The sequence below is a fragment of the Musca domestica genome, unplaced genomic scaffold, assembly GCF_030504385.1.
Source record: "Musca domestica strain aabys unplaced genomic scaffold, Musca_domestica.polishedcontigs.V.1.1 47, whole genome shotgun sequence".
Lineage (NCBI taxonomy): Eukaryota > Metazoa > Arthropoda > Insecta > Diptera > Muscidae > Musca > Musca domestica.
Window position 1 is genome coordinate 3,668,262 of NW_026712338.1, and position 15,090 is coordinate 3,683,351.

At 35.2% G+C, this 15,090-nt stretch overlaps 2 protein-coding genes across 5 annotated transcripts in view; both read right to left on the reverse strand.

Annotated features, from left to right (window-relative positions):
- LOC131804694 (inhibitory POU protein) overlaps positions 1–15,090 on the reverse strand; it is a 97,313-nt gene that overhangs the window by 41,879 nt on the left and 40,344 nt on the right. The gene's annotated exons all lie outside the window — the stretch shown is intronic.
- Positions 574–4,554, reverse strand: LOC131804692 (uncharacterized). Its single transcript, XM_059127753.1, has 2 exons — positions 3,631–4,554; positions 574–3,565 (listed from the first exon to the last, which is right to left on the reverse strand). Exons 1-2 carry the CDS (start codon positions 4,215–4,217, stop codon positions 589–591), a joined length of 3,564 nt encoding a protein of 1,187 aa, XP_058983736.1. The 5' UTR covers positions 4,218–4,554; the 3' UTR covers positions 574–588.

A 15,090-nucleotide genomic window follows, 5' to 3' on the forward strand; every position in this document is an offset into this window, starting at 1 on the left:
GTGGAAGGAAACATACATGGAATGTCAAATTGTCAACAAATCATGAGAGACCACGATATGTCGCTTTAGTATTCGAAAAGGACAACAAGTTTCTTCATTGTGATCTTCAAAACATTAAAGTTCATTTGAATTCGGAGACTTATCCCTATGATGATTTAAATCTAAAATTCTCTGAGAATCGTTATGCAATACTTTATGATATGTATAGCAAGTTTCAACAGACATATTATATGAGGGAACCACAACCGCTTCTAACCTATTCTAGTTTTAAAGACAATTCAGTTGCTGTTATTGACATAAGCAGTCAAAATGAAACAGTAAAAAATGGTCCAATTGATTTAAAGATCGAATTTGAAACAAATACACAAATTCCACAAAATACTTCATCGTATTGTCTTATTATTCACGATCGTATGGTGGAGTACATACCATTGACAGGCAATGTGCGAAAAGTTATGTAAGCCCATCCCTCCCCTCCAGGAAATAAAACACATTTTATTATATTTTAGTTGTAAGCATACAAAAATAAAAATGTATTGTTCTTTATTTAATAAAGTAAATTAAAAAAAAAAAATACAAACGTATGTTTTAATTTAGCATATTAAAAATAGATTGTTCTTCTATTGGCGAAGGTAATTCTATGTTATGTATATCATTAATATTTAAATTCAAATCTAATAGTGGTATATGTGCTAAGTCTAATGAGTTTAATGTGCCAAAATTTGGTAATATATTTTCTACATTCATGGGAGATGTATTCCCATTGTTACTAGCAAAGTCTAAAACCTCATCTATTGTACCTAAGTTTGAATTTTGTAATTCATTGAGGTCCAAATCTACATCCATTGGGATTGTTGAATGTAAATTGCTTAGATCTGTAAAGTCCTCGTTAATCCTGTAGTGTCCCCAAGCATACGTATGTATACCATCTTCCCTAATAAACCGTTTGTCATCTTGAAAACTGAGACAAACTTTGGTTATCCTATCTGTATATACATCATGTTTCCTTGATCTAAATGTGTACATGCTATTAAAATAATTTTGTTTATTACACAGACAATCTCTGTACGTATCAATTGTATATTTCTTTAATACACATTTTTTGACACCCTTAGATTTTTTTACTTCTTCGCTATCACTCACTTTAATGGCATACATTTTTGGTCGAAGACCGACAAACTCAATCATAGTTTTACCTGCGTTCTCATCTTTCATCATACCTATAACCTTTTTATTAAGAAGCGGTAGTTTATAAACGTTAGATGGAGAGAAATCAGATGTATCGAATCGTGCCTTTATGTCGTCTAGTGTTAGTTCTCGATAAAGGTCTCGACCAAAAAATGTTAATATAAACGAATCGGTATCCATATAGTTCAGTATGAAATCATTTCCAAACTTTACTTTTAAAAAGTCGTATAGGAAATCATACATCACCCATTTGGATATCTCTAAAACGCAGAATCCTAAATAAATGGGTTTATCATACTTTACTTTGACCTTATTCATTTCAATCGCCACCATATCTTCCGAAAATTGTGATAAACTATGGAAATTTGGTTTTGAAATAAAATCTCTAGCACCCAATCGTTTTCCATGTGACTCCCAATGAGTTCTAATCTGAACAATTTTCCTTTTGTCAACATTTTCCATTGTTTTTCCGTAAACTGAATTGTTGAATAATTTGTATAAATCTTTTTCAAAAGCATTTGTAGCTTTGGCCCGAAGATTATTATTTTTCATAATATATTTTTCCAGCCAATTAGATTGAGTGAATGATAAACATCTATTAACTTTTTTAAGTATTAAGTTATGTTTCAAACACTGCTTTAAAACTCTATAATGAATGGTGTAAGACTTTTTGTCTGAAAAATCTGCAATTAGTTTTTTGGTCTTGGATCCCCCAATACATTTGTTTTCAGGGCAAAAGGGTAAATCATTATGTATATCATGAAGATTGGCTGGATATTCGATTTCTACATCGAAAATGAAACCAGTTGGAGAATCATCCGGAATTGATAATATTTTATTAATGTCATTAAACTTTTCCAGTTCTTCCTCTTCTACCCACTTAAAATCCTTTATTGGGAGATATTGTGTCATAGCCATTCCATACAAATTATTAACATCTAAGTAGTAAATGTTAACGTCAGGTTTACTCTGATCGTAATTTGACATACTGGGGTTATTGGCGACAGAGTGTCTAGTTGAACATTGAGTTAGCCCTCCTCTAATACCATTTTTACAAAAATTATACATATTAATGTCTGTAAAAAGCTCAAGTTCAACCCCAGTACAAAGCAGCATGGCATCCCAAGACAGTGAAGGAGCTGTTATATATTGGCATGGATCAAGTTTATGAACTCGTAGGCACAGATCACGGAAATTTTCGAATATGTCAGCCAAAAGCAAAACATCTGTTTTTAGATACAATTCTAAATAATCTTTAAGAGTCTGACAATTAAAATGGTTCCAAACACGCAATGCATGTTCATAGTCTTCTAATGAACACTCACTATCTGTCAACTTATTATGAAATTCTTCTCTGGAGGGCAATTGATTTTCTAATAATTTGTTGAAAGAAGATATATATTCATACGGAAAAACACCCTTTCTAGTCATAAGGTTAAAGTCGGCATCATTTGGAAATTGTGTTCTCACTGCCTTAAATTCAGAGGGCGGAAGATTTTTCGCTAAACTATCCAAACTTGCTGACATAAACCTAAAACTGTCTAAGAATCTTAATTCTAGGTTAGGTACATTTTTCTCTCTTTTTTCAGAATGAATAGAATTGTCATCTAAAGTGCTTGCGAACTCTTTCGTTTTAACAAAATATGACATGGACACGTATTTTTCTTTATTTAGAGGAATAACGCTGATATCACCTCCAAATCTGACTAACTCTTTGATGAAAAGATGACAGTCGTATGATGAGAAATTATGAAAAAGAATTGGGACAAAACGGGCAACACGATATTCTAAATTGCAACTATTGTGTGCAGCCCCTCGATATTTACCTGTTAAATGGCAATGGTCTTTAACTCTATCATTTCCTAACTCTTTTTCACATATGTGACACAGTCTACTGCTATCAAAGTCCTCTAATTCTAAGGGTGACAAACGATTCATTGGTCTAGTCTTCGTTAAATAATTATTATAAATATATTTAGAATCTTTAATAAGATTTTCTAAGAAGTCATTGGCTGCATTGGGACCACTAAAAGATTTGAACTTATTTAAATTATTATCTAAACTACAATGTATACTATAACTAAATGCACATGGTATATGTTTTTTTACCGTTACCGTTTTTTTCCCGTTAATGGTACCCCAACTAACGTCCTCCAAAATACTTTCTGCATCAGCATATACAACAAAGGGCACTCTCTCCTTTTTATGAAAATTTTTAAATGTCAATGTGTTGTTGTCCTTTTCGGGTAAAATTGTCACAACACCTCCGCATTCCTTCTTGTGTCCTTCAAGGATTTTATGTGTGGTAAAATGTTGTAGGCATCCATCACAAATATGAGTTGCATTCACATGTTTTGTTAGCTGGTTTCTCAATAACCTTAAATGAAAAATAATAAATAAGTTAACCAAAACATGTTTTGTATTATCGTGCTTTTATATTACCGTGACATATCTAAAATATGTATGTAATGAAATTGTTCTCCATTATGTAATAACAACAAGTTGATATGATGATGCTTATTCTTTTTGGTAAGGTAGTAAGGACCAACAACTTCCCCATTTTCGTAGCCAAACACGTTAACACTGATGTTATTATTATTTTCTTCGAAAATTTTTATGCTTTTAAGTGGCAACGGGAATGTCAATCCTCTAAAATCCACAACTATCCCCGTTTGGAGATACAAGACTTCCTGTCTTATATCAATGTTGTAGGATGATGTATAGATTCGGTTTCCATTTGCTGGTTCACCGAGTGCGGACACCACACACCATTTAAAACAGAATTCATCATTATTTCTAATGTTCAAACAGGCTTTCTTTTTTGCTAATGAAAATGGTGTTTCAATATACTGGGAACCGCGAGTCAAACTGGCTTTATTAATGTTAACATCAATTTTAAGAATTTTCTGTAAAGCCCAGCCAGAATCTCTCTCCTGAAATTCTGACATATTGTTAAGAATATGGTCAGCATGGTTAAGGAAGACTTCATTTACATCATCCGCCAAAGTTAGCAAGGTCATCTTGGACATATGAGTAAACACTTTAGTGCTTACAGCAGCATCCTTTGATGTTGATGGACCATCTTGTTCATTTGTAGGCTTAATGTATTCTCCTTGAAGCTCAATATTGAACTTAATTGTTGTCTTTTTATGTAAATTCGTATTTATTAGAGCAACAAGGCGTTCTTTCGCATCTATCAAAAGTTCGTTTGGCAGCAAAATGTTTTTAGAGTTTTCATACTCGTATGTAATAATATTATTATTGTATGCACTTTTCACGATTTTTATGTTGTCCTCTAGCAATTGACGAACAACGCGTCGATGTCCTTCGCTACGTGAATGTATAGCGATGTTTTGAACCGCTACATCACACTCCTTGCAGTAACTGCTCTCAATTTTATTTTTATTGTTGATTTGCTGCATTATAGCGTTGGGTAAAGATGTTGGCTGATTACTGAAATCAGGTGACGTAAAATAACTTGTTCTAGACATATGATCACCAGGAACATAACCATGATTTTTTTGGTGAAATTTTAGCTGGTATGGGTTTTTAAAATATAATTTGCAAACATTACAATGATTTTTTGCGTGTCTCACATATTCACGTTTAATATAAAAAACCAATCCGCAAATATCACATGTATGTGGTGCCATTTTTATATAATAAGTTTGTAAAAAATTAAAAAATTAAAAAATTGATGTTTTTGAATGAAATAGTTATTTAGAACTGAAATTCCTTCTCTCCTTTCAATGCGATATATTGTAAAGAAAGAAAAAAAAAAAAAAAAAGCATTACATAGTCAAAATAATCGTGTATATACACACACACACACACACAACATTTATTAAACATATTGGGCGTCAAATAGTCTATAGAACTAAATATATTTTTTCTTTCCTAGTTTTCAACACTTTGAATTCAATATATTTTCTCTAATCGTAAACTTCAAAGAAAAAACTTATGACCAATTAAACAAGTTTGTCCCCAATTCTATGCCCACTTTTTAATCTGAAAAATATTTATTCATACAAATACAAAGCATGCCTTCCACTTCTAGGCTGACAAAACATGTCAATAATCAATAATGCATCTGAAATATGACCAAGACGAAAACCAAAATATAAACAATGTTTCTATTACAATTCACTTTCGTCACAAGCATGTATTTCGTCACAGCATGTAAGTGGTCGGACTTACATCTCGACAGATCGACACACAATTCTAACATAATTTGTACTGATAAGAGCATCATTGTCTAATGAAGAAGAGTGCTCTGTGGAACAGGGAGATTGTTTCAATGCTATGGAAGAGGGGCCGGTATAAAGCAATGGGAAGATAGGAAAGTATGTGGAAGAGGGGGTGGCGGGGAGGGGGATAGTGGAGAACGATTCTGAATAGGGAGTTGGAGGACGGTGCAATGAAGGGGAGGGGGGTAAGGGGGACATTGGAAGGCGGCACTGAATAGGGAGATGGGGGACAGTGGAAAGCGGCACTGAATAGGGAGAAGGGGTGGGGGGGAGGGGGGCAAGAATAGGGAGACCATTACAGACCAAAACAAAAAGTTTTTTTTTTTTTTTTTTTTTTTTTTTTTTTTTTTTTTTTTTTTTTTTTTTTTTTTTTTCTTCACACTTACCAACAAATGACGGCGCGTGTAAGCAATAAAGTCTGGATGGACACACAAACATATGCTTAGACATACAGAAGCTGGTCAATAAACTGGACCACTCAGCTTTAAAATAGGCCAATCTCGACTAAAAACTAGCCTAATCTCAACTCTAACAAGGCCAACCCTCACATTCTCCAACAAATGCCGGCACGTGGAGCCAATAAAATCTAGATGGACACACAAACATATGCTTAGACATACAGAAGCTGGTCAATAAACTGGGACAACCCAGGCTTTATCAAGGACAAACCTCTAAAAGGTCAGAAAGGTGGCAAAGGTAATTTATTTAATCTATTCTGTGCCATCATAAATACCCTACTATGGGTACATGGTTGTATTTTCCTAGTTTCTTTTTAAGCCATGATTAGTATTGAAAATGGGGTATTTCGGTCCACGTTTTTGTATATATAGCTTCTTCTCGATATTCCGTATTTTGATGATTTTTGCCACATCCAATCTAGATGGATTTTTATCTATATTTTCACGATAGGAATGTTTGTTCACGCGATAACTTGTACAAACTGTTATTGGATGTTGTTTCTTTACCCAAAAGTGAGAGCAATTGCGACAACCGCTGTGCCACCTGCGTTACGAAGAGTTTGTAAATTCTTACCATACGAGTAGTAGGCAGTAGCAAACAATTATTGCAACCTAAATTCGATTTCCTTCCAACAGAGAGCGAACAAGGCCTTTCGGCTGCTTTATCTCTATATTCACTTAAATAATTCAAACTCTGCTTGATCTTGCACATATACTCAACACTATTTCTCGTGGACTCTTTGGAAATAATTTTCCATGTAGTGATATTGCTTTCTTTTTTCGGGAGGTCAAATTGCAATAGGTAACATAAAATGCTTTTTCTCAAAACACATTTTTTGGGATGTGACAGTCTTTGAGTAAATGAATGATACATAGTATCGTTGACATCATTGATTTGACCCTTCTTTGCTTAGTGATGGACATTTTCCTTCATACCAAAATTTGTCCAAAATGAATATGAAAAAACGAGTTCGCCTCAAGTTTGTCGTATCAGATGGAAACCTTATTAATTAATAAGTATCAAAAGTAAGCAAATATAAGTGACAGTATAGGTATCTGGACAATTGCAATGTGATAATTTTTATAATCCGATATTTTTTTATTTATTAATGCGGTCTGGATTTCCTTTTATTTCAATACCTTCTACCACAGTATGGAGGGTATATTTGCAACGCCTCAAAATAAGCACTGTAGATCTCATTTTTGATCAGCATAAAATTCTATGTCGATTTAATCATGTTTGTCTGTAGAAATCCCTCAAGCTTCTGAACGAAACTTTAGAGTTCGCAATGGGTACTACTTCGTATGATTTGAATTATGTCAAACTTGTTATTTGGAGTTCGTATTAGGAACTACCCTTGCTGGCGGATAAATGTTTAAAGAGGTCCACTTTTTTATTGCTTTTTTTATAGTTATATGGCGCTATAACTGTAAAGAATTCCAAATATCAGATGTATTCGGAATTTTTAAAATGATTTCTCAACTGGCTTTTTTTAAATTTTGTAAATTCCTTCCAAATGGTGCTATATATAACCTGCGCCACACTGTGGTACATTATTATGTCTTTGTGCATTTGTTTGTAACATGGAGAAGGAAACGAAATTTGATGATTTTCATAGAATCACATTCTGAGCCGATTTTGCATGTCCGTCCGTCTGTGCATGTATTTTTGTAACCGTCGAATATGTTGCCTGATTTAGATGAAATTGTCTATAAATAATTTTTGTAACCCATGGACGAACCCTATTGAAATTGGTGATAATCGGATCAGATTTGGATTTCATTAGCATTATGCACCAAATTCTCAATATTAGTCTGAATCAAATAAATTTTAATACACACCAAGCACGGCCGAGTATACTTCAGAAGCATGCTTGGCGATTTTTGTAAATATCGGTTCAGATTTATGTATAGCTCCCACATATATTTTCGTCCGATATAAATTTTATTGTGCGCCATATAATTAATATTTCTTCCAATGTGACGAATTCAATTTTGAAGCAAGTATGTCAAATTTCGTAAAAATCCGTACAGATATAGCTATAGCTCCCATGTATATGTTTCATCCGATTTGGTGTTTTAATCCGCCACATTTGTAATATACATTTCATAAAAATTAGATACTGCTCAGAAATACCTCAGCAAAATTTTGTAAATATAGGCTCAGATTTGGGTATAGCTTTGATATATATCTTCATCCGATTTGACCTCCAATTTGTAATATCGGACCAAATTAGATGGATTTTTGGCACATTTAATGGAATTTATCCTGGAAGTACATACGACATTTGGTAAAACTTAGTTCCCATGTATATATTCCGATATATTTCTTTATATAATAGTGTTCGACGTCAAATAATGCATGTTATTTGGCACGAGAGGTAAAAATGCCTCAGTCAAATTTGGTGGAAATCGATTCAGAGTCTGATATACATCCCATATAAAATAGTTCCCTCTGATTCCAAGTTATAACTACTAAAAAGCATTCAAAAAAGGCTCATTATTGGTACGATCCACTTCACATCAATTCCTAATATAATCCTTTATTTGTAACAAGTAGCTCTACTAAATATGAATAGTGGTGTAGGGTATCGGCTTCTCCCGATGTTTGACCTTTCTGTACTGGTTTGCAGTTACCAATGGAATTTATCAATACAATATGAATACCACAGTCGTTGGAACACACCCGAAAACCGTAAAATGTTTTGACCAATCCGGATAAGACAAGTGTCTCTATTCGTATTGAACGTGGTTTACATATTCCTGCTCTGTAATTAACATTTATTGCTTGGAATTCGGAAACATTCACACATCGGCCACAGACAGCTGACATTGCTGCTTTTTTCTAAGAGTGTAAAGTGTCTTTTGCAAGCAAACTATGAAAATTAAACAGAGAGAGAGAGAGAGAGAGAGAAGAGATCCAATGCTTTTTATTAAAATCATATTACCCAACTTATAGAGGATCCTTTGTATTGTTTTTGTAGAATACGTGTTTGTGTCGGACATAATTATTTATCCCAAGTAAAATGATAGCTTAACTAGACATATGTACATATGAATGCCGATTAGCTTAGATAGATACCTACATTACATTTCCGATTCCATTAATATATAAAACACAACACACAAACGATAATTGCTAAATGGTCTTTTCAAATCATAACAAGATAGCAAACATCAAAAATCGACCACTTCGACGTCAATGGTATCGCCAGCTTTGCAAATCCAACGGACCACGGAACCGCCATTAATTGCAACAAACACTAATGAGTAATTTTCAAGTAGTTTAAATATTTACACAATTGTAATTTGCCCAAACAAAGAGCACGAATGGGCTTTGTTTGCACTCTTGTTGGCCCGGCCGCTTGGGACTGCATACACGGATGGGTGGATGCGGGGCACAAAGAGCTGTACAAACATCCGAAGAGAATCTATTGTCACCCATTAATAATTTTCGACAATGAATAATAATACAGGCGAGTGAGTATCGCAGCATTTCAGTAAGCATCTGTTATTATTCCAAACAAATCAAAACAAGTGCAGTGGGGCAACAGTTGTAGTGGCACAGGACAAGAACCACCACCAGGCTGAATGGCCCTTTAACCACAGTTCTCAACGCATAAGGCAAGGTACAAACGAGCTCACAAATCTTCATAAATTGAAACAGTGACTAGGATAGAAGTGGAAACGGGTTCAGGTTGAGGGGTGGGGTAGGGTGAGGTGCGGTGCGGTGCGCTGCGCTGCGGCAAAACACTGAATGCACTGAGCTGCGGTGCCGTAAATGGGGAAATGATACACTTTATTTTACGCGCTGTACACAATCGTAAAACAACAAATTGCCACATAAATTTGGGGTGGTTTGCCGCGTAATAGATTTTGCTTTCATCCTTTGTTTGTTTGGGTCTCCTGCCTTGTCTTTCCTTCAGTTCGAAGGTAATTTTTTTGATAATAGCATTGCGGAGAGGTTTATTACATCCCTCTGGGTGTTGTAGAATCCGAGAAAGGAAGCAACAGTAAATGCTATCGAATAGCACTGCAAGATACACTTTATCCTACTCCCATCTGTCTGTCTGTTAATGTGCAACAGCCTTTTTTATACCCTCCACCAAAAAAGGTATGGAGGGTATATTAACTTTGTCATTCCGTTTGTAACTCATCGAAATAATCATTTTAGACCCAACAAAGTATATATATTCTTGATCAGCGTAAAATTCTAAGACGATTTAGCCCTGTCCGTCCGTCTGTCCGTCTGTCCGTCTGTCCGTCTGTCCGTCTGTCCGTCTGTCCGTCTGTTGTAATCACGCTACAGTCTAAACGAATTAAGATAGAAAGCTAAAATTTTGCACAGATCTCTCTTTTGTCTGCAGGCAGGTCAAGTTCGAAGATGGGCTATATCGGTCCATGATATCGTATAGCCCCCATATAACGGTACCCCCCGATATTCGATATTTTGATGATTTTACCCACATTTTTCAACGGAATTGTCTGAAAATCCACACAAGGAGTTCCTTGTGGATACTTTATACCTCGGCGGAGAATTATCTATATAGGTCCACAATATCGTATAGCCCCCATATAACGGTACCCCCCGATATTCGGTATTTTGATGATTTTACCCACATTTTTCAACGGAATTGTCTGAAAATCCACACAAGGAGTTCCTTGTGGGTACTTTATACCTCGACAGAGAATTGTCCATATAGGTCCACGATATCGTATAGCCCCCATATAACGGTACCCCCCGATATTCGGTATTTTGATGATTTTACCCACATTTTTCAACGGAATTGTCTGAAAATCCACACAAGGAGTTCCTTGTGGGTACTTTATACCTCGGCAGCGAATTGTCCATATAGGTTCACAATATCGTATAGCCCCCATATAACGGTACCCCCCGATATTCGATATTTTGATGATTTTACCCACATTTTTCAACGGAATTGTCTGAAAATCCACACAAGGAGTTCCTTGTGGATACTTTATACCTCGGCGGAGAATTATGTATATAGGTCCACAATATCGTATAGCCCCCATATAACGGTACCCCCCGATATTCGGTATTTTGATGATTTTACCCACATTTTTCAACGGAATTGTCTGAAAATCCACACAAGGAGTTCCTTGTGGGTACTTTATACCTCGACAGAGAATTGTCCATATAGGTCCACGATATCGTATAGCCCCCATATAACGGTACCCCCCGATATTCGGTATTTTGATGATTTTACCCACATTTTTCAACGGAATTGTCTGAAAATCCACACAAGGAGTTCCTTGTGGGTACTTTATACCTCGGCAGAGAATTGTCCATATAGGTCCACGATATCGTATAGCCCCCATATAACGGTTCCCCCCGATATTCGATATTTTGATGATTTTACCCACATTTTTCAACGGAATTGTCTGAAAATCCACACAAGGAGTTCCTTGTGGATACTTTATACCTCGGCAGAGAATTATCTATATAGGTCCACAATATCGTATAGCCCCCATATAACGGTACCCCCCTATATTCGGTATTTTGATGATTTTACCCACATTTTTTAACGGAATTGTCTGAAAAGCCACACAAGGAGTTCCTTGTGGGTACTTTATACCTCGGCAGAGAATTATTTATATAGGTCCACAATATCGTATAGCCCCCATATAACGGTACCCCCGATATTTGGTATTTTGATGATTTTACCCACATTTTTCAACGGAATGGTCTAAAAATCCAAAAAAGTGTCTATATAGGTGCACGATATCGTATATGCCCCATATAACTGTAACCTCCGATATTCGGTATTTTGATGATGTTAGCCACGCTTTTCAATGGAATTGTCTTAAAATCAACACAAGTAGTTCCTTGTGAGTACTTCACCCCCTGAGAGAGAATTGTCTATACAGGTCCACGACATCGTATATCCCCCATATAACGGTACCTCCCGCGATATTCGGTATTTTGATGATGTTAGCCACGCTTTTCAATGGAATTGTCTGAAAATCCACACACGGAGTTCCTTGTGAGTACTTTACACGCAGATATAGATTTGTCTTTATAGGTCCACAATATCGTATATCCCCCCATATATCGGCACCTTCCTATATTAGATATTTTAAAGATTTTAAAAGAATTTTTATTGGATTTTATTTTTTTGAAAATTTTCTAGTTCGTTCCAAATGGTGGAGGGTATTCAAAGTTCGGCCCGGCCGAACTTACTGCTTTTTTACTTGTTTTAATGACTTTTTTGGACGTTTGTCGCCGGAACAAGGTTTGCCTTGAAAATGGTATTCATTTGTTATAAATTGGAAAACAATTTGTTGCTAATATGAGAGAAATTGAAACGCCGCTTATAGGTCTATGTGAATCCAGGTGTCTTCTACCAAAAATACCACCTAGAAATGATAGTTAGAATTGCGGTGCTGACTCTGAGGTATCTTCTACCAATACAGTTAAACTCAATGCCTTTCCGTAGCGCGGTGCTGCAGGAAATATAGGTTGTACGATATTTCAAGTATTAAGCTGGGAATACATAAAGCGCTTATTTGGCTGGCTTAAGTCATCGGCTGGCTTCTTCGGAAATGAACAAAGGAGCCTAGGGCCAAAATCGAACTAGGTCAACCTAAAACTCCTTTGTTCATTTACGAAGAAGCCAGCCGATGACTCAAGCCAGCCAAATATGCGCTTTATGTATTTCCAGCCTTAGACTATCAAAATCCGTCGCAGGTTTTGAGTTTACGTAACCTTTACATAACACAATATTTAGCGCTATGCATCGCAGAATATAAGACAATGCTCAGAAACGCAATAACAAAATTACTAAACTAACAATATCAATTAAATGAGGTTGTGACCTGTCATACCGAACATCATCACCATACGGCGCGTATTATGACTTTTAGAAGGCTCAAATATGAAATCGAATAAAATCGATATAGTCCAAACTTGTGAGACTTCTAGTCGGAATTTGATCAAATTATTATAGCCAAAGTACATATCTATATCTATAAAAGAGGAAAATGTTTGTATGTTTGTTTGTTTGTAATTTATGGACTCGAAAACCGCTGAACAGATTTTTCTGAAAATTTCCATGTATACTACAAAATCACCTGAAAGTACATTGCCTATATACATTTTTATACCCTCCACCATACTATGGAGGGTATATTAATTTTGTCATTCCGTTTGTAACTCCTCGAAATACTCACGTCAGACCCAACAAAGTATATATATTCTTGATCAGCGTAAAATTCTAAGACGATTTAGCCATGTCCGTCTGTCTGTCTGTGTGTCTGTCTGTCTGTCCGTCTGTCTGTCTGTCTGTTGTAATCACGCTATCTTTCGAACAAATTGAGATAGATGGCTAAAAATTTGCACACATGTATATTTTGCCAGTAGGCAGGTTAAGTTCGTAAATGGGTCATGTTGGTCCAAGTTTTCATATAGCCCCCATATAACGGTACCTCTCGATATTCGGTATTTTGATGATTTTAGCGACATTATTCACCGGAATTGTTTCAAATTTGGCATTTGAAGTTCGTAATGGATACTACAGCCTAAGACAGAAAATTATCTGTGCAGGTCCACGTCTTCGTATAGCCCCCATATAACGGTACCCCTCGATATTCGGTATTTTGATGATTTTAGCGACATTATTTAACGGAACCGTTCCACATTTGGTATTTGAAGTTCGTAATAGATACTACAGCAGAAAACAGAAAATGGACCATGTAGGTCCACGTCTTCGTATAGGCCCCATATACCGTACCCCCCGATATTCGGTATTTTGATGATTTTAGCGACAATAAATTTTCAAGTAAAAATAAAGAAATAAAAATACTCAGCAACTGGTATTGATATATATATATATATATATATATATATATATATATATATATATATATATATATATATATATATATATATATATATATATATATATATATATATATATATATTATAAAGTAAGAATTATATATATTTTAAAAAACAACAACAAAATTTTAAAAAACAGTGAATTTTCATACTAAATATTACTAAACTTTTCCAATATTTGCTATATATATATATATATATATATATATATATATATATATATATATATATATATATATATATATATATTTACTCGCTTTCGTTTACTGTAGGCTTGGGTTTCTGGGGTATTTTGTACAAAATATTGGGTGTTTTAGAAAAAGTAAGAATTATTTGAAAGGACATGTTTGATAGAATTTAACAAAGTAAAATAGTATATTTTCGATTAAAAAACGAATTACTACAAAGTCTTGCATCAGTATCAGATTTTTCGAAAAATTTCTAGACAAATCCTTATGTTTGAGGATATAGAAGTATTGCTCTTACAAGAAATACAATTTGAAATATATTTCATATTGTATATGTATGGACCTATAACTGGGAACTTTACTAGTGGGCAACACAATTTATAAATTTTATAAATTATGAAGTGTACCAAGTTTTAAACGTGTCTCAGAAACAATTTACCCCGACTGAATTTATTATGCAAATTAACAAAGAGTTTATTCCACATCCAAATGAGGTATCGCTACATGCCATCTCAAAGAACTTTCATTTTCATTCCATTTCATTTTTTGTTTTTTTTTTTATCAATTTAAGACAAGTGGAAATAGGAAAAAATCAAAGCTTTAACCAGCAAACATCCTGTAGTACTTTTCACTCTTCGGTTCACTTGTATTCACTGACTCGTGGCTGGACGGACGGGCAGACTGAGAAATATCCACTGGTAGTGCCATAATAAGTTTCTGGGTTAACATATTGTCAGGGTAGTTATCACACGCAGCTACAATGCGAGAAGGAAAGCAGAAAAAATCACCCTCTTGAATTTAACGCCATAATTTTATTCACATATTGTGGTCCCACTGCAGTTCATTTGAACTTATTTTCTTTCAAATGCCGAAAATAGAACTTAGGTACACTTTTGGGAAAAATAAACCAACCAACTTGACTACCTTCTTCCCACTGAAACGCCGTGGGTTTTTCCTGCAACAACTGGTGGCATCATAAGGCAACAACCTGCGGCAGACAACCAACCGACTACTTTGGCAGTATCTCACGTCGCAAGGGCAATAAAAGAACAGTATCTTTGACCGACGAATTGTCGATTGTTGGTAAAAAGGAAGGGGGGGGGGGGGGGGGAGTAAAAGCAGAGGCATCGTGGGACAACAAGTGTAATGGA

What these genes read in the sequence shown, in the direction of transcription:
- LOC131804692 (XM_059127753.1), bottom strand. Translation starts at nt 4,217, where the DNA reads ATGTCCAAGATGACCTTGCTAACTTTGGCGGATGATGTAAATGAAGTC. An exon ending in CATATTTTAGATATGTCACG is followed by an intron (nt 3,566 to 3,630) that starts GTAATATAAAAG and finishes TTTTCATTTAAG; the next exon opens with GTTATTGAGAAACCAGCTAA.